Source organism: Pinus tabuliformis, chromosome 9 (genome assembly GCF_031772625.1).
Source record: "Pinus tabuliformis cultivar Carrire ecotype Pingquan chromosome 9, CPIR1, whole genome shotgun sequence".
Taxonomy (NCBI): domain Eukaryota; kingdom Viridiplantae; phylum Streptophyta; class Pinopsida; order Pinales; family Pinaceae; genus Pinus; species Pinus tabuliformis.
The window spans coordinates 404,065,554-404,084,998 of record NC_142307.1 but is presented as its reverse complement, the minus strand read 5'-3'; the positions used below and the strand labels follow the sequence as shown (position 1 = coordinate 404,084,998).

Here is a 19,445-nt window from a genome sequence, read left to right as displayed (position 1 = left end):
GCAAAGGATGATTTGGTGAGCCTAGCCATTAAGCCTTCCCAAGAGATGGCACAACTACCAAGATTTGGTGAATGGGAGGAAGAAACTACCAAATTGGGAATGCATATGGTCTGATTTGGTACATGAGGAAATAAGGTGGAATACCATAGACGAGACTTCACTCAAGGGCAAGGATGAGGATAAATTTTCCTTGGTTGGAAAGGAAAAGGAAGGGAAAGGGAACAAATACCAATCCAAAGAAAAATCTATTCAAGGGGGCAAGAAGAAAGACTTGTCGAGGATCAAGTGCTTTCACTGTCATGAATTCGGGGTCTATGCAACGAAGTGTCCACACAAGAAGGCAAGAAAGAAAATTGTAGGAGGATTAGCAGGTGAAGCCTTAGATTCATGATTAGATCTTGATTTTACTCTCATTGCATGCATGGTCAACACGGTGATGGGAAGTGTGTGGTATCTCGACAGTGGTGCCTTGTAATATATGACGGGGAATAGAGATTTCTTTAGTAATTTGGAGGAGAAGGATCTCCATATGCACATCAAGATGGGAGATGATGGAAGGTACAACGTGATTTACATTGGTACAGTCACCTTTCAGAGGGATTCAGCCTCCTCTCTTAGGCTCAAGGATGTGATATATGTACCAGGTCTAAAGAAGAATCTTGTCTCTGTTACAGTTTTGGAAGATCATGGATACAATGTTATCTCTAGCAAAGGAAAATAATTCTTGAAACACTGTTGATCAGCAAAAATTACCTTTCAACATTTTAAGGGAGACCACCCAGTTGAGAACTTAAATTAGCTCCTTTTATGTTGAAATGGTGGTTCCAACTGGTTGAATTGGGTCCAGTTACCCTCACTTTATCTCTACTAGCTTAAAGTATGACTTTAACCTACCAATAGAGAAGAGACATCATATCAACTCTTCTTGTTTATCAGGCAATAAAGTGATCCTTAAGTTGACTTTATCGCCCAACCAAACCACTCTAAAGACTGCCCCTATATGAGGGGACTTCTAGGATGCAAAAAGTATAACTATATGCAAATTATAATCTAAGATGAATCTAACACTAGACCTATCTTAATTGAAGGAAGGATTAGTGCTTCTCTCAATCAAAAGAAAGCTAAAAGGACATGAAAAGAAACAGAAGTATGATAAAATTGGAATCAGATAAAGGTAATAGATCATGGAAATAGTTCCAAGATCTAATCCTTGTTCGATAAAATGTATACAAACAAATGCCCATTAAATAGTTAACAGACATCAAACTGCAAACATCTCCAATTCCTAATAAAACATATTCATAAGGACAAAAAGTTTCATTCCACAATACTGCAATAGTTCAAATACATGACATGTATAAATCAGGACATCTATAAGATTAAAATGTTAGATAGCTAGCAGCTGAAGGAGATAAAGGTTTGTCCTTATGCAAGTTCCATTTTCAAATCTCATTTTTTATTAACCCTACAAGATAGCTTAACCAGATTCTAAATGAGAATTTCAGTAAAAAGTCAATTGCAGTGCTGAAAATCCGCATACATACTCACACTCCATAAATGAATTTGAAATCTGAAGAATTTATTTTCAATAATAGAGAAATAAATTGTGTTGTACATTTGATTACATAAATAAATATTTTTATAAAAATGAATCAATTACATAAAACATCATATAATTACAATATTGCAGGTCCTCTGTTGTCTCTAAATCGATTCCCTGATTGCACAAATGGATCTGATCTCACTAAAATGGTGCAAGTGAGTCTTAACTCCTATACAAACAGGGTGTCAACTCTATTATTATTTTTCCTAATTTCTCTAGGATTCGAATCCACTTTCTCATAAACAAATATCAGTATTTATACATAGTGTAAATATTAACAGTCCCCCTCTATTTCTCAACAACTGAGTTAATTACAAAAAAATGAAACAAAAGGATTCCTTCTGTTGGGTTCTGGAAAAATATAGATGGCCACAGTTGAGAAAAATGCCCATTTTAGTTTGCTCTCCGATAAGTTTATCCAGCTTGTTTCAAACCGATAGGTGGAATTCAAATGCTTCAACATCCTTTGTTTATTAACAAAAAACTTTTGCCACCTAGAGGGGTTTCTTTGGAAATCTTGACTAGATCTATTGACCATCGTCAGCCATGGAAGCTTCTCTGTCAAAATAAAACAAAATTAGCTTCTTTTTTTGTAACGAGATTTTTCTTTTTAAATGTTGAAAAAAAAATTAACCATAAAATGTGAAGAACAATATTTATGCCCCAAAACCATATGAATCACGGCTTTTAAATTTATACAATACTAGCCCATAGGAGGTGGCAAGTGGTAGATGTTAATATGTATCGAAGAAATGGATATCAAAACTTTTAACAATGAAAATAATATAAAACTTGTGATATAAATAATTCCCAATGAGGAGCGGACACAATATAAACATTAAATTGTTGTTTATATGCCCATTAAATCTGGAGCAATATCAGAAATCGGAGGTTTAAGATATCGAGGTTTTACAATAGTTACCATTTAAAATTTACGCTATACTAGCAGACACGATATTCCAATAATACCATTGTTAATATGCATATCAGGTCTAAAATATAGGAGCCTGGCAGATATTGGAAGTCAAATAAGCAATGTCTATCGCAATATTGGCGGATTGGAATATCGCAATATCGGTTGATTGGAATATCGCAATATTGGCGTATTGGAATATCGGCTATGGAGAGATTATCGGAGATCAGAGCAGGAGCTTATATCGCTATCAGAGCTCAGAGGGAGTGTTATATTGGAGATCAGAGGGATATAAAAACGTTATCAAAGATCATAGGGAGTGTTGTATCAGAGTTTTTTAAATATTTCTTGAAAGGAAATCTCTAATATGCATTACCTCTTATATGCATTACCTCTGATATGCGGGAGTGGAAACAATGACATGGCATGTGGGTCCTCCGACAGCCGCTTTATTATATAGTTATAGAAGTTATATGGCCACTTAATATATTCATTTGATTATTGAAAAGAGCCACTTTATGGATTGGACTTTGAATATTGGGGATTTCAAATGAAATCCACCGATATCAAAGCTCTGATATTAGATTTGATATATGCTTTATTTTCAATAGGTATTTCTCCACTTTTATCAATAAGCGAATTCATAATATAAAATCCACTTTGTAATATAAGGCTTGGTCTTGGTCTCAGGGGCTATGTAATGCGTTAAATAAATATTTAATCTATATATATATATATATATATATATATATATATATACAAAGAACTATAACTTATAAAACAAAAAGGTAATATACATTTTAATTGGCCAAGGCAGTGAAAGATATCCAATCTTCAATTAGGCTCCATTTACAAACCAAACAACCAAATGAGATCAAAAAAGTTTTGATAGGAAGAATAAAACATATCAAACTCATTGAAGCAATCCAAACTCAAAAAATCAAAAAGCGGCATGCCTAGGATTCAATCAAAGTGTCCCCATAATGAGAATTAGGTGAATAATGGGAGGGTTGTGTTTTTACCACAACAATGGGGACACACTGGGAAGAACTAGTTATCTCTGGTTTATTATTAATGAAATCCTAAAAGTAAAAGGATCAAGGTTGAATACAATCAAAATGCTAAGGTTCAGACTCTATGAAATCCCTCAAAATAGAGTTTAATAATTTGAACATCTGTTTTAGAATCATAAGAGTAAGATAATGTTTACAATAATAATTAATTAATGACAGCATAAACTAAAGTACAAAAGTTTAGCATTATGTTAGTAATAAAGATGAACTCTCATTGTCACAGGTAGAGCCACTACTACCAGCAGGTGTCCATAGCCTTGACAAGGTTTCCTTTTTAACCCAAAGGAATGTGAGTATCCCATCTACTATTTAGTATTTTAGAGAAGACATATTTCATTAATAATTCTGAAAACCAATGTCCTGGCTTGGTGACCAGATATGACAATGCCATTCACAAGTGTTGTAGTCATGAACAAGTTGGTTCGTGAGGAGACCTCTTAACTTACAGTGAAGTTATGTGAGCCATTATCCTAGCTTGGTGACTAGATATGATAATTCCATAACAATAAAAGCCCATGATCATGGTAGGTTGGCTCATTACGGAGGCCTCCTATCTTTCAAGTTTTTCACACAACTTTTAATTTATACTCTAATAATTTGTGAAAATATATGGGGAGACAATTCCTATCCTTAAGAGATGGGGATGACATGGAAGAGTTATAGAATAATAAACTGGGGTGTTGCTTTTGTAACCTTAGTATACGTCTTAGGATGTGACTTATTGTAAATTCTTATGTGTATTAGGTAAGAGAGCATTCAAATACTAATAGAATATAATGATGTCAGAAGTTCAATATGAGCTTGAAAACTATCAATTTAATGATCTTCATTTTATTCTTCCTTTTACTAATGGATTCCATTAGATAAGAGTAAAAAGTTCCCAAGTATTAACCAAAGTTGGGTTAAAAATAACTCTTTAAAAAGGCTTGGTAATATTACTTAAATCAATCTGAGGAAAAGGTCAAATTGGAAATTAAGGGATTATTGAGGGCAGAAGTGAGATCTTATTAATTCAAACCCAAAGTCAAGAGCCAAGAGAAACTAGAAAAACCCAAAAATAATCAACCACAAAAAGAAAATCATAAGATAAACAATACTCAACTTAAACAAGTAAAAAGAATGATCTTGACATAAGAAATTACATTTCTTGTTAAGAAGAATGTCAAGCATGTTAATGTTGTCTTTCTTAGTAAGTTAGTTATTCATTAAATAAGTTTCTAATCTAATGGGGAGTTGCAAAATAAAATTACTTATAAAAGTTCAAACAAAGTTAATTTCCTTTTATAAGTTTGGCTTCCAAAAAAAATATAAAGTCTTCATAATCCATCTTTCATAATAAATGAAAGATTTAGAAATGAGAAACAAAATCACCATGAATGCATTTTGGCAGTTGTCCTCATTAAAATTTTCACAACTTATTTATTGATCTTCCAAATTATTCCAAAGAAAACCTACAGGAATAAAAACAAACATAAGGAAGAAACAACTAAAGGAAAAGAAGAATAAATTGAAATAAAACAATCAGATGATGCATACCTGGAAGAATTTGGTAATAAATTTACCTCATTTATCTCCAACTTCTTCCATGTATTTTTTAAAAATGTTTAAAATCATCTTGTTATTCAATCTACAAAACATTAACAAAAAGAAATATAATCTATCCCTAATCTTAATCTAAAAAGTATATTAAGACTAGGTGAAATCAAACTTCCAATGTAACCATGCTCTCAGATTTATTTATGCATGCATGCAAACAACAAACGTCAGCAAATTATGGGAGGATGGGAACCTTGGCGCGACCTAATCCTAACATGGGGTAGGGTCTCTGCAGTACACCTAGTGCTACCATGTCTGCACTATGTTAGGCTCGTTCCTATCTGGTGTTTGGCTGACACTCTATTCGCCCCCTTCATTTGTTTGAGCGCCTACCATACTCCCTGCGACTGCAGCTGAACCCTACTATTTAATGTTTGTTTGTAGCTGTTGGTCCCCTACTATGACGATTGCTCTGAATACGGTGGCAGCTGGTGTAACCCCCGGAGCAATAATGGAGACCGAGCTTATAGATTATTTTTAGGACCCCTTAGAAGGTACATCCATTTTCGGTAGACCTATAGCCTCAAAGGGTTTCTTCCCTTACAGCAGAGCACTTACGAAAGCCATTGCTCTGCTCCCATCGCTCATGGGTCCATCTAGTGCAGTCATCGACCTTCCTGAAGTGTCGTCCTCCTGGCTGCCCTTCGACATTCCTCCTTTGTCATTGATTTCCCTTCAATTTGTGACCAAAAACATCGGCCCTGATCTTGTGGCTGGTTCATCTGGACCCTCATCCCTCCAACCTTCTGCAGCCTCATACTTCCCCTCCCAGTCTCACCTTGGAGTGACTCCACCCCATCTAACTCCTCCCATCATGACCAAAACTCCTATTCCCCCTTCTGGCTGCTTCAAAAATGTTCCCCCTCTCCTGGACGCATTCCCATCTAGCCCTGATCTAACCCCCCCAAACCCTAACCCTAATCCTGCTAACCCCACTTTCGATGGAGCATAAGGAAGCAATAAAGAAGTGGAGCTGAGACTTGGAAAGAGGCTAAGGTGCATTAAACCAAAGGATCAAGAGGTAATAATCAACTGGGAAGATGATTTCCAGTGGGAAGATACCGTGGATATGGCTGCGACTTTCTTGGTAGGAAGAGTCTGTGGAAGGAACTACTATGTGGAAATATTAAAACAATGGGTCGTGAAAATATGGGGCCAACATCTGGCATATTTTCCCTTTGTACAGACCTTTGTCTGGGGTTGGTTTTCACTACAATTCACAAGAGCAGAGCATACAAACTGTGTGATGTCCTCCTTCTGGCATATTGAGCAGGCTCCTATAATGCTAAGGAGGTGGAGTCCGCTTTTTGACCCAGACATAGAACAGCTAGGGGTTGGGCGATTATGGGTTCACGTCCCCGTCCTGCAACTTCAATTCTAGACTGAGGACATCTTCAGGAGAATTGGAAACACCCTCAGCACCTTCTTATACTATGACAAATCATACATCTCCAATTGGGTTATGGCCTATGCACGGATCCTGGTACATTTAGACATAAGAGGAGGATTGTAGGAGCAAGTCACCCTATGCTAGAGGAACTACACTGGAACCCAAATCCTTGGTTATGAGGGGGTCCCCTTCTGATGCAGATGATGCCACAAAGTCATCAACCTCTACAAATACTACCCTCTTCTAGGGAAATCAAGGACTAGAAGCAAAGGGAATACAATTCCCTCAATGGATAATTAGACACAGGCAAATCACTCAGAGGACACGAATAATGCAGAAACTGAAGCAGTTGGATCCAGGCTGGCCTCAACAACACAGAAGAAGCACGGGAATATACCTCTCCGGCCTCCTTCACCACCACGGACCAGGTCAAGGGTGGCTGCTGGAGCCGCACTATCTTCGGGTATGTCTAATTATGAACCTTGCTCTGCAACATTTACAAATTCTACAGATTATATTGATATATCTAAGGGAATCCATCAGAGCTCTGGCACTTTTCTATCTCCCCCCAACCACCTCGAATGTCCCTTGATTCCCTCTCCTCCTACAATCTCATGTACCCCCCCTTCTTTTCCGAAGAAGGTGCCATCCGATATGATTCCTGGGACTGATCCCCTTCCCCATCGTTACCACCTCCGCTCACACTCTCAGTATTGGGCCCCTGATACTATTGGCAATGGTCTGGTACCTTCCCCTACCCCTTCGAAGCTCCCTCGCTCCCTCAAGGAAGACCATCCTCCCTGTCAATAGCTAAACAGCAGGCAGGGATGGAGATCGCCACAGGAAGACAACTTACTCTTGACAGGGTCCTTAGAGCATAAAATTCCCTGGATCCGTCTCCCCCATGAAGGTTCTCTCTTTCAATTGCAGAGGGATCGCTAGTCCCAAGAAAAAACTAGCACTACAAAGGCTCCTTAAGACTGAACCGATTGATATGGTCTTCCTACAAGAAACTCTGGGATCAGTCGATGCCATATCCCACCTCCTGGAAACCATGCTCCCTGGATGGAACTTCCAAGCCATAGATGTAAATGGTCGCTCTGGAGGCATCGCCCTAGGTTATAATCCTCACACGATAAAGCTTATCAGCACCTAGGGAGGCATTGGATTCATAGGGGCTGACACCTACTCTACTAATATGGGAACTGAAATTAGACTGGTAAATGTTTATGGGCCCTGCCACCACCGAGAGGACTTTTGGGAGCATCTTATGGCATCTAATATCCTGCAATCAGATAACATCATTCTAGGTGGGGACCTAAACTTTTCTCTAGGATATTCAGAGTCATGGGGGCACCATGCCTAGGTTGACCCTCTATCTGCCTTCTTTGAACACCTACTGGAGACCCACAGTTATATTGACATCCCCTCTGCTAAGCTCGTCCTAACTTGGAGGAACGGGAGATGTGGGGAGAATAGTCTTGCCAGATAGCTCGATTGATTCCTCATCAAGGAATGATTCCTAGAGAGAGGCTTTACATACCAATAGTGGGTTGGCTCGGTAGGCTTATCTGACCATCCACTGATATACCTTGACATTCAGGGAGCAATAAGCAAACCCCAAGCTCCCTTCAAATTCAACTCCACCTGGTTGAAGGACATTTCCTATACCCGTTTAGTCACTGACTTTTGGAAGGCCCACCCACCTGCTGATGGAAGGAACATCACTGAAGGCTTCATCAACAACCTAAAAGAACTGAAGAATCTATCAAAGATCTGGGCTCATAACAAGAGGGTATAGGAAGAAAAAAATCTAAGAGACATTGAATCAGAAATTGCTGACATGGAGGATGAATGCAGGGGACTATTTATAACAAATGAACATAAGGAAAATCTCACTGCCTTAATAACCAAGAGGGGGAACATCCTTAATGAAAGGGAGGAATCATGGAGATTGAGAAGCAGAGAAATATGGCTGAAGGAGGAAGATGATAACACAAAATTCTACCATAAATTTGCAAATGGAAGAAAGGAAATTAACACTATCTGGAAATTGAATAGTGAGCAGGGTATTGAGATGGATACCTTCCCTCATTTGGCCCCACTCGCCACCTCTCATTTTAAACAGGTTTATCAATCTCCTCCCAATGCTACCCTAGCAAAGGTAATAAGAGTACTCTTTCCTCGGTTCATCGATCAGGAGAATGCTATGGACCTGAATAGAGAAGTCACTCTTGGGGAACTGGAGGCTACCCCGAAATGGTTTATGAGGGACAAGAGTCTCAGCCCTGATGGTTGATCAGTGGAGTTCTATTTGGATTTTTTTGAAATTCTTAGAGAAGATTTACTCAAGGGCATCGAGGAATGCAAGATATCTAGGCAAATGCATGGGGTTGTCAATTCCACCTTCATAGCCCTCATACCCAAGACAGACAACCCATCAAACTTCAATGACTTTCGGCCCATATCCCTGTGCAACTGCTTATACAAAATCATCTCAAAAATCATTGCAAATCGCCTCTGTCCGAATCTCTCCGCCCACATATGCTCATAACAATTCACCTTTCTACAAGACCGACAGATACATGAAGCAATACGAATGGCTCAGGAAGTATTGCACTCAATTTAGATAAAGAAGATCAAAGGTATGATCCTCAAAGCTAACCTATCTAAGGTTTTTGATCGGGTAAGTTGGTTATATATCAGAATGCCCCTAACCCATTTAGGGTTTTCTGTGGGAGTTATAAAATGGATTATGTGTTGCATCACAAATATATCCTTCAGTGTTCTAATAAATAGAGCTACTTCTCCCTTCTTCCACAAAGAGGATCACAAATAGATGCATAATAACACACCTCCTCTTTGTGGACGATGTGCTGATCTTCTTCAATGGGGGTATAGGGGATCTGAATAAATAAAACACTCTATCAACCTATTTCAAACTACAACTGGAATAGCTATAAATAACTCAAAATCCACTCTCACCATATCTGACTGCTCCCCTCATGAGATCCAGTTTGCTTTACAGAGGTTTCCTTTCACCCTATTACAGCGGGAAGAAGGTTTGCAGTACCTAGTGGTGGGCCCCAGTATTGTAGCAATAATGCTACAACTCCTGGAACTCCCTTCTTTAATTTTATCAACCCGGTAGTTCGTAACAAACTTGGAAGCGATGGTGCTGTATGCACAAGTACTAGCTCTTGCCACAGATGTCACTTGGTCAGCTGGCACAAGTCCACTAGGAGCTTAACCCAACTTCTATGAGCTCTTAGAAGAAGCTTTTTAATTGATGGATGAAAGCTAACTCGAAGGAAGCTAATCTAATTGCAAAAAGAAACTGAAAGCCAAAAAGAAACGCAAACCCTAGCAAACCCTAATTCTACCAGCTAGTCCTACTGACGCAAAGGAGAGCATGCAAACTACTGAAAGAGATGCCATTACTTCTATGAAGGTAAAATACATGTGTCTAGACTACCACTATCTGAAGAAAACATCTTTTTGTATTTTTGATTAAGTTGTTAGAATTATCATGCATGTGCTTTTAACTGGCTTTTCACTGTGCAGGGGTGGATCAAGGAGGAGAAATGCTTGGAAAAGGTTGGGATGGTACAGAGAGGGCCTAAGGGGTCCCTAACACCCTTCCAGAGAGTTTCACAGAGTTTGGCTATCAAGAAACCTCATTCGTGAGCTTCTACAGGAAGTCTGCAGGGGTTCTACAGGATGTTTAGGATTTCTACAGGATGTTCTGTAATTTTTCTACAGGATGTTTAAAAATTGGATTTTGGGGGATGGGTGATTGAGGTAAGGTGCATGAATGGATAGGGATGCAGATTAGGGGCCTGAAATGACCCAAGGACTGATGGTTGGAGTGGTGAGAGGGTGTGGAAAGCTGGCTTGACTTAAAGAAGGCTAAGACAATGGAGGAGCAATAAGGTAGGGTTACGTGGGCAGAAAGACAGTTGTGAGACGAGGAACCTAACTAGGGGATGGAGCAGGTGGCCTGGACAAAGCTTGGGTGAATGAGAGAGAGATGGAGATGCCCTGCATAGTGTACACTTAACTGAATCAACTAAGTCCTGCACACAATCGAAATCTTAGCTAATCTAGTCTAACTGTCAATGAAACAAATGAACGGCAGCTTTATTCATAAAGAGAACCATGTACAGCACTTAATAAAAGAAGCATTTCAAAAGGCCTGAACGCATGATTAACTCCTACAAATGAAAACATTACAGCAAAGATTGCATGGACAAGCAAACTAGTGTTTTTGTTGGGCAGCAAGGTCACCTTTGTCCCAACTCACGATCCCACTAAGGGAGAGGTAAGATCAGAGGTGCTTGAGCCCATTTTCCAAGGATCCTTTATGTTATTAATCTATCCAAATCAATCTGAACATGAAAATATACTTTAATCATCAAAAGCAACCTAAATAACACAACAAGTTTTAAATCTAAATAGCAGATTTTACTCTAAGAATGCAGCAAAGACACATGAAAGTAAACAAAGGAGGTACTGGGTGCTTGAGATGGGCCCAACCCCAAGAGCTACAGCCTCCTAAGAGAGATTTAGAGCTGGTGCAAAGCTGGATTCATCTTTATTGAGCAAGAAAAGAAGAGTTACATCAAAACTGTCCACAATGGAAACTTGAAAATGAGCTGAAAGCAAAGCTAATCTATTGCTTAAAAATCGAACTACAAAATGACTAACTACTGGCCAACTACTAGCTACAGAAGTGACTAACCACTAGCTAACCAAAATGAGGCCCTAAGCCTTCTTATTTATACAAATTGAGGACCCAACAGTCCTCCTAAACGTTAGGGATTCGGCTGCCCAAAACTTGTAGTTAACAGCAGTCCTACTTGACTTGCTTGGCTGCCCTTGTGCTAATTGATTCGGTGTTCCTTGAACTCCGAGCTGATGGTGGAGAATTTGAGGTAAGGCCCATAAATGAAGGGGACACCTTCCTACAAATCCTCTCCCTTGTTCTCCCACGAATTTGGCTGCCAAGTGCTCATTAAGACCTTCAATTTTGTCTCCAAGTTGACCAAAAAGGCTACACAAAGCACCCATTAGACTTGTTGGCATAATGACTAACCAAATTCACTCTATTAGCATAAATATAATCAAAAACATGCAATAAACTAATGAGAATGGTGGATTAAGTCAAATTAGGAGGTTGAATGAGCCCAAATAATTATCCATTTTTGGGGCTCATCATCACCCCCCTACTGAAAGTGTTGCTCATCCTCTGAGCAACCAATCTCTCTCCTCATCTTTGATGGCCCTGGTGGCCTCCTTAGCTAAAAGCTCGGCCAATTTCTCCTTTTTCTGCCCTTTTTCCAAACTTCCTGTAGAAAGTCTTGTAGCTGAGTTCTGGCTTCCTGTAGAAACAGTCAGCACCACTGTATCCTGCTTGGCTGTGGGTGATTTTCCTTTCAGCTTGGTTGTGGCTGCCTTAGAGGTGCCCTCACTGATGTGGGCTTTTTCAGTCCTTTCCATCCTGCTCTGTAGTCTTTTCTCCCTGGGTGTTAGTGCCTTCATTCCTCCCACAGTTTTGGCCTCAACAATTTGGCCCTTTTTCTTGCTTTTCCTTTTGTTGTTCTTGTGGCTTTTCCTGTGATGGCCTATCCTGGGTCTTCTTACCACTGCCTTTCTCTCTTGCCTCCGCGTGTTTCCTTTCTTCAATTTTGCCTCAAATTTTGTAAAAAAACTTTTTACGCTTCTCAGCTCTCTCATTACATCTAAAGCTGAAAACAACTCCAGAAGGAGCACTGCCAGACTTGCCCTTAGAATCTCTTATTGATTTTGCACTTGTAGTTGAGGAAACAGTGGAATGAGCATCTTCCTCTAGCTTCATATTCACTTGCTTGGAAGGATTCACATTCTGGTCATGTAGATGTAGATCTTCAGAGAGCAAAGGATTGCAAGCAACTTGTGTATCCAGTTTCACTGACATCTTGTCCTTTTTAGGAACTGAAGAAGATGGGGTACCTCTTGCACCCATATGCTTGTTCATGTCATTAGCTGCTACATCAATAGGCCGTACTCCTGTGGAAGCCCTTTTGTCAGTTGCAAGAGAAAATGGTTGTGGAACAGTATATTTCAACCTTGCAGTTCCATTTTTTGTTGGACGATGAACTGAACCTTCTGTAGCTGACACTGTGACTTCCATATGTTCCAATTGAGACTTTTCTCCCGTATTTCCATGTGAACTCAAGTCAATGCTACCTCTTGTTCCAACCTTTACAACCCCTTTGATAGAAGTACTTGGATGAAATGGCCTTGACTTCTGCATTTGAGAATTTCCACCTTTACCAAGAACACTTGAACCAGGCCTATGTGATTTCAACTCTGTCAAATGCTGGTTAGACATATTTCCATTACCCTTAGAAACTCCATTCTTTTTATCGTCAGTCACATTAGATTGGCCTACAGTTGAATCACGTACTTCAGACTGACGTTTGTGGTCATCGTATGCTTCACCATCTGTCTCAGTACTGTCTTGAACAATTGCTTTCTCTTCTGCTTGTTTTCTTTTTGTGGCCTCTTCAGATTCAATCTCCTCCGCCAGCATTAGAAGTTCATGTAGGCCAGTTGTAGTTGTCAATATTGTATTTGCGTCGACTGCCCCTTTTTCATTCTCAAACTCCCCAGGGCAGAAAGAGAACTGAGGGCCCAGACTATTGGACAGGGGACAAATTTCAATGTTACCATCGACAACCTGTGAGCTCAAACTCTTCTCCATGGCTCTGACTAATCCACCTTCATCCACCATGATATGGGAAACATCTGCAGTCCTTACCATAACATGATCTATTCTAGCTTCGTCCACCACTCATTTGGAGCTTGAATTTCGATGAAAATCCCATATTTTCTTTCTGCATGGTTGTTTTATGCGTTTCCTGTAGAAACACCTGTAGAGTGCGACATGCGGGAATTTTTTAAGAAATGGTAGAAATATCGAGAAAAAAAGGCACGAAGCTTGCATAGGACCACTGGTTAACTGATATGGAAGTGGTGGACATGTGCTTCAGTTGTGACCGCATTTAAACAAAGAGTGGTGAGAGTTTCAGCCGAGCGTCCCTTAAATTACTGCATGATTTGTGGTGAGGTGGCAGAGACGTGCGCTGGCCCATGCAAACTGTAGTGCTATCATGAACTGCATGTTCTACTTATTAACTGTATGTTTTCTTCTTGATCAGTTGCGCTGGAGTTCAACAGATCTACCACTAACTGTGTTTTTCAACTTCCACGTAAATGACTTATCCATGCATGCTGCGTGATTTTTGCCTTGATGAGTGCAATCGAATATGGCTAGCTTCCTGGCTGAATCCCCCCATCTCATTCGTTCATGCGATTCTTAGATTAGACTCATGCAATAGAGGAACAAGGTTTAGTCACGTACCTGAAGTCAAATGGCTGTTGTGAAGCGCCTTTTGTTGCTGCATGCTCATATTTTGTTGCTGCATGCTTGGATCCTTTGGTTGCATGAGGGCTTGGCTGATGATTTTTGGTTGTTTTTTCTTGTTCAGGTGTCCTCTGGCTGGATGCATGCTTCAGGAGTTCATTTCCACGCTCAGATCTGCACCTTCAGGCTGCTGCTGCTGCATTTTCACATAACCAAAACTTGTTTTCGCCATTTCTCCCAAACGGTAAACCGGATCGATCTGAAACTTGATAAGCATGTTCCTATCATCATTATGCACCTCCCATAGCAAAATCGTGATCAATGGATGCACGGATTTCGAGAAAAATGGAAAATGGCTGAAGATTTCAGAGATCGATTTCATGGAAACCGTGCATTGGAATCGGCTGAAACTGCTTGGGTAGGTTACCATCACTCATATGCATATTCCCATGAAACAGGTTTTGAAATGGATGCAAGGATATGGAGAAAATGCAAAAATGGCTGATGGCGATGGAGGCTAATTTCTTGGAAACCGTGCACCGGAATTGGCTGAAACTGCTCAGGCATGTTGCCATCACCCTTTTACAATTCCCCATAAAACGGTTTTTCAAATGGATGCATGGTTTTCAATTTATGGCAAAAACAAATTTTTTTCTAGGTATTTTTGCTTCAAGGCATTTTGCATTTTTGTTGCATGGTATGAAAAATGAATTTGGGCTGTGATGCAGGTATGGAGATGATGGAGGAGGAGTTGGAAGATTGCATGAGGACTTATGAACCCTTGAGGAAGCTACCATGTTCACCAAACCATTTTTTCAATCCATTTTTAACTTCTTGTAGTTCCTACAGGAACTTCCTGTAGAAAACACAGTTTTGAGGAAAGAAGCATAATGACATGAAAAAAGATGATGGAAAATGGGTGAGGGATGGAAACATGGATGCTTGCAGGCATAACCAATAGATTCCAAGCTTTAGATTCCCTTCCAAAATCGAATCTAGCCCGCTTGAAGGTTCTATAGGATGTTTCCTGTAGAAATACAAAACTTCCTGTAGAAGGCACAAAACTCCCTTGGACTTGGTTGTGAGTAATCCTCTTGCCCTGCAATGTCCTTGCTGCAACCTGAAATTAGCCAATGGAAATTAGTTTTATTTGTCTTTTTCTTTTTCTCTTCTTTTTTTTTTTGAAAAACAACTAGGGCGCCTCATGGAGGTTTTCACCCTAATTGCCTGCCTTGGGCGCCTCCAAGGGAGGTTTTCACCCAAGGATCTTATTCCCTTTTATTTTCTCTTCTTTCCAACCCATTGACCGCCTCATGGAGGTTTTCAATCAACAAGCCAATCTAAGGCGCCTCTGAGGAGGTTTTCACCTTAGATTTTTATTTTCTTCTTATTTTCATTTTTTTCTCTTTTTTTTCTTTTTTTTTTCTTCTACCCTACCCTACTTGAAAAACAAAATCATTTTCAAGTATAAGAATACTTCCAATGGAGCCATGTGCACATCGAGATTACAGAAAAAATGATGTGAAGGCTCGAAATGCATGCTTGGACAACTATCCGGACTTTAGAGACCAAATGATCTGACTTTGAAGGGATCAAACATAGCTGAGGAAGAGAGTACCGCTGCAACTTAGTCACCTTCTGAAACCATATCTCAATATAGCTTTGATATCCTTGGTTCTTTTGCTGATCTGGATCATGTTTCATGTCACCTTCTAACATGACTTCCTCATCTTCCTCTCTTTTTTAATCTTCCTATTGAATACATGGAATATTTGATGGTAACCATGAAGGATCTTTCTTTATCTCTGATTCTGATGTCTTCTCTTCATCAAGTAAAGCCCATGGTTCTTTGATTTCCTCTTCTGAATCTTCTTCTGCCTGATGTGGTCCTTCAATGCTTTCAATATAGTCTCTTTTTTGCAATATGCTTCCTGAGCTATGGTGAAGATCATTGAGCTCAAGAGCAGTGGTTTGGACATGTTGTGCCTCAGCTTTGCAATTGGGTTGAGCTGCTCCATGGTATGGTTTTGGAAATGGTGGTACGGGTAGTTGAGTGGAGGTGTGTATTTGAGATGGATGCGGATGGGGTTGTGGTTGGGTAGGCATTTGGGGTTGCCTTGGTGGAGGAGGAGGTGATGGTTGTGGTTGAGCAGGTGGTGGAGGAAAAGAAGTGGGAGGAGTGTTGTACTGGGGCCTCCACCCCTGATGAGGTGCATTCCACTGAGGTTGTGGCTGAGCATAAGAGTGAAACGAATGAGCAGCTGGTTGGGCATAATATGGATCTATGAAGGAAGAAGGAGGAGGTGTGAACCCGGAAGGATGAGCAGGGGGACCCCAAGCAGGCATGAAAGTGGCTTGATAGGGGTCATAATAGGTCTCTGGTGTCCCTTGCAGATCCTGCTGGTAAGATCTAGGTCCATGCGGCCTCCTTTGGTTCATATAATAGAGTGATTCAGTGGCTCCTTTGGCTCTCTGATATGCAGCTTTGATTCTGGGTAAGGAAGGGCACTGATTTGTAGGATGGTATTCTTCACAGAAAAAACACACTTCTATGGATTACAGTGGACATTCGTTCCTAGGATGCTTTCTACGGCACCTAGGACAAAAAATGTCCAAAGCCCTCTTGGCTTCTTCTTGCTTCTTTTGGATCCGCAAGGTATCCAGTTGCATGGCAAGAAACTGCCTCATATCACTCTTGAAATCTTCGATCTGATTTTCAAATTCGTCTTTGGACAAGGTGCTGCTCCCAACATTTCTGCTTGTAGCCATTTTCTCCAGAGGAATGGTTTCTTCTTCTTCTTCCCTTGAGGTTCTTCAAATATGTCTTGATGTCCACCTAAGGGTTTAATCACAACCATCGAAGAAGAGAGAATGTTGGCTGTGTGAAGCAGTGGGGGTGTTGTGCAATCATTTTTCTAACTTATCTCTACCCCTACAAGGCATGAAATGAAATCTTTTTGGTTGATTTTTGCTTTTTTCTACTTCTACCTGCAAAACTGAAATAGATTGAACTGCAACTAACTATCTTGCTAAAATGAAAATGCGGAATTGAAATGAAATCAGGAAAGGACTAATCTACTTTGCTCAAATGAAATTGCAGGAATGAAATGCTATTCTACGCTTGCGAAATTGAAATGATAATCTACGCTTACAGAAATGAAATTGCGGAATTGAAATGCTAATCTATGCTTGCAGAATTGAAATTGCGGAATTGAAATGCTAATCTATGAAAGAAGGAAATGCTAATCTACTTTTGCATAAACGAAATTGCATAATGGAAATGAAATAAACTACTTAGCAGAAGATTGTAGGGGAAAATAGAAGAAAAGCAGCAATCACCAATACTCTGACGCTTCCCCGGAAACGGCGCCAAAAAGATGGTGGGCCCCAGTATTGTAGCAATAATGCTACAACTCCTGGAACTCCCTTCTTTAATTTTATCAACCCGGTAGTTCGTAACAAACTTGGAAGCGACGGTGTTGTATGCACAAGTACTAGCTCTTGTCGCAGCTGTCACTTGGTCAGCTGGCACAAGTCCACTAGGAGCTTAAGCCAACTTCTATGAGCTCTTAGAAGAAGCTTTTTAATTGATGGATGAAAGCTAACTCGAAGGAAGCTAATCTAATTGCAAAAAGAAACTGAAAGCCAAAAAGAAACGCAAACCCTAGCAAACCCTAATTCTACCAGCTAGTCCTACTGACGCAAAGGAGAGCATGCAAACTACTGAAAGAGATGCCATTACTTCTATGAAGGTAAAATACATCTGTCTAGACTACCACTATCTGAAGAAAACATCTTTTTGTATTTTTGATTAAGTTGTTAGAATTATCATGCATGTGCTTTTAACTGGCTTTTCACTGTGCAGGGGTGGATCAAGGAGGAGAAATGCTTGGAAAAGGTTGGGATGGTACAGAGAGGGCCTAAGGGGTCCCTAACACCCTTCCAGAGAGTTTCACAGAGTTTGGCTATCAAGAAACCTCATTCGTGAACTTCTACAGGAACTCTGCAGGGGTTCTACAGGATGTTTAGGATTTCTACAGGATGTTCTGTAATTTTTCTACAGGATGTTTAAAAATTGGATTTTGGGGGATGGGTGATTGAGGTAAGGTGCATGAATGGATAGGGATGTAGAGTAGGGGCCTGAAATGACCCAAGGACTGATGGTTGGAGTGGTTAGAGGGTGTGGAAAGCTGGCTTGACTTAAAGAAGGCTAAGACAATGGAGGAGCAATAAGGTAGGGTTACGTGGGCAGAAATACAGTTGTGAGACGAGGAACCTAACTAGGGGATGGAGCAGGTGGCCTGGACAAAGCTTGGGTGAATGAGAGAGAGATGGAGATGCCCTGCACAGTGTACACTTAACTGAATCAACTAAGTCCTGCACACAATCGAAATCTTAGCTAATCTAGTCTAACTGTCAATGAAACAAATGAACGGCAGCTTTATTCATAAAGAGAACCATGTACAGCACTTAAGAAAAGAAGCATTTCAAAAGGCCTGAACGCATGATTAACTCCTACAAATGAAAACATTACACCAAAGATTGCATGGACAAGCAAACTAGTGTTTTTGTTGGGCAGCAAGGTCACCTTTGTCCCAACTCACAATCCCACTAAGGGAGAGGTAAGATCAGAGGTGCTTGAGCCCTTTTTCCAAGGATCCTTTATGTTATTAATCTATCCAAATCAATCTGAACATGAAAATATACTTTAATCATCAAAAGCAACCTAAATAACTCAACAAGCTTTAAATCTAAATAGCAGATTTTACTCTAAGAATGCAGCAAAGACACATGAAAGTAAACAAAGGAGGTACTGGGCACTTGAGATGGGCCCAACCCCAAGAGCTACAGCCTCCTAAGAGAGATTTAGAGCTGGTGCAAAGCTGGATTCATCTTTATTGAGCAAGAAAAGAAGAGTTACATCAAAACTGTCCACAATGGAAACTTGAAAATGAGCTGAAAGCAAAGCTAATCTATTGCTTAAAAATCGAACTACAAAATGACTAACTACTGGCCAACTACTAGCTACAGAAGTGACTAACCACTAGCTAACCAAAATGAGGCCCTAAGCCTTCTTATTTATACAAATTGAGGACCCAACAGTCCTCCTAAACTTTAGGGACTCGGCTGCCCAAAACTTGTAGTTAACAGCAGTCCTACTTGACTTGCTTGGCTGCCCTTGTGATAATTGATTCGGTGGCCCTTGAACTCCGAGCTGATGGTGGAGAATTCGAGGTAAGGCCCATAAATGAAGGGGACACCTTCCTACAAATCCTCTCCCTTGTTCTCCCACGAATTTGGCTGCCAAGTGCTCATTAAGACCTTCAATTTTGTCTCCAAGTTGACCAAAAAGGCTACACAAAGCACCCATTAGACTTGTTGGCATAATGACTAACCAAATTCACTCTATTAGCATAAATATAATCAAAAACATGCAATAAACTAATGAGAATGGTGGATTA

At 40.1% G+C, this 19,445-nt stretch overlaps 1 protein-coding gene and 1 pseudogene across 1 annotated transcript; both read right to left on the bottom strand.

Annotated features, from left to right (window-relative positions):
• Positions 1–5,836, bottom strand: part of LOC149148855 (small ribosomal subunit protein eS21y pseudogene) — a 102,284-nt pseudogene extending 96,448 nt beyond the window's left edge.
• A 6,431-nt stretch (positions 5,837–12,267) lies between these two features.
• LOC149148854 (uncharacterized) lies at positions 12,268–13,380 on the bottom strand. Its single transcript, XM_089442298.1, has one exon. The coding sequence runs from the start codon at positions 13,378–13,380 to the stop codon at positions 12,268–12,270; it is 1,113 nt and encodes a 370-aa protein (XP_089298424.1).
• Between the last annotated feature and the right edge of the window lie 6,065 nt (positions 13,381–19,445).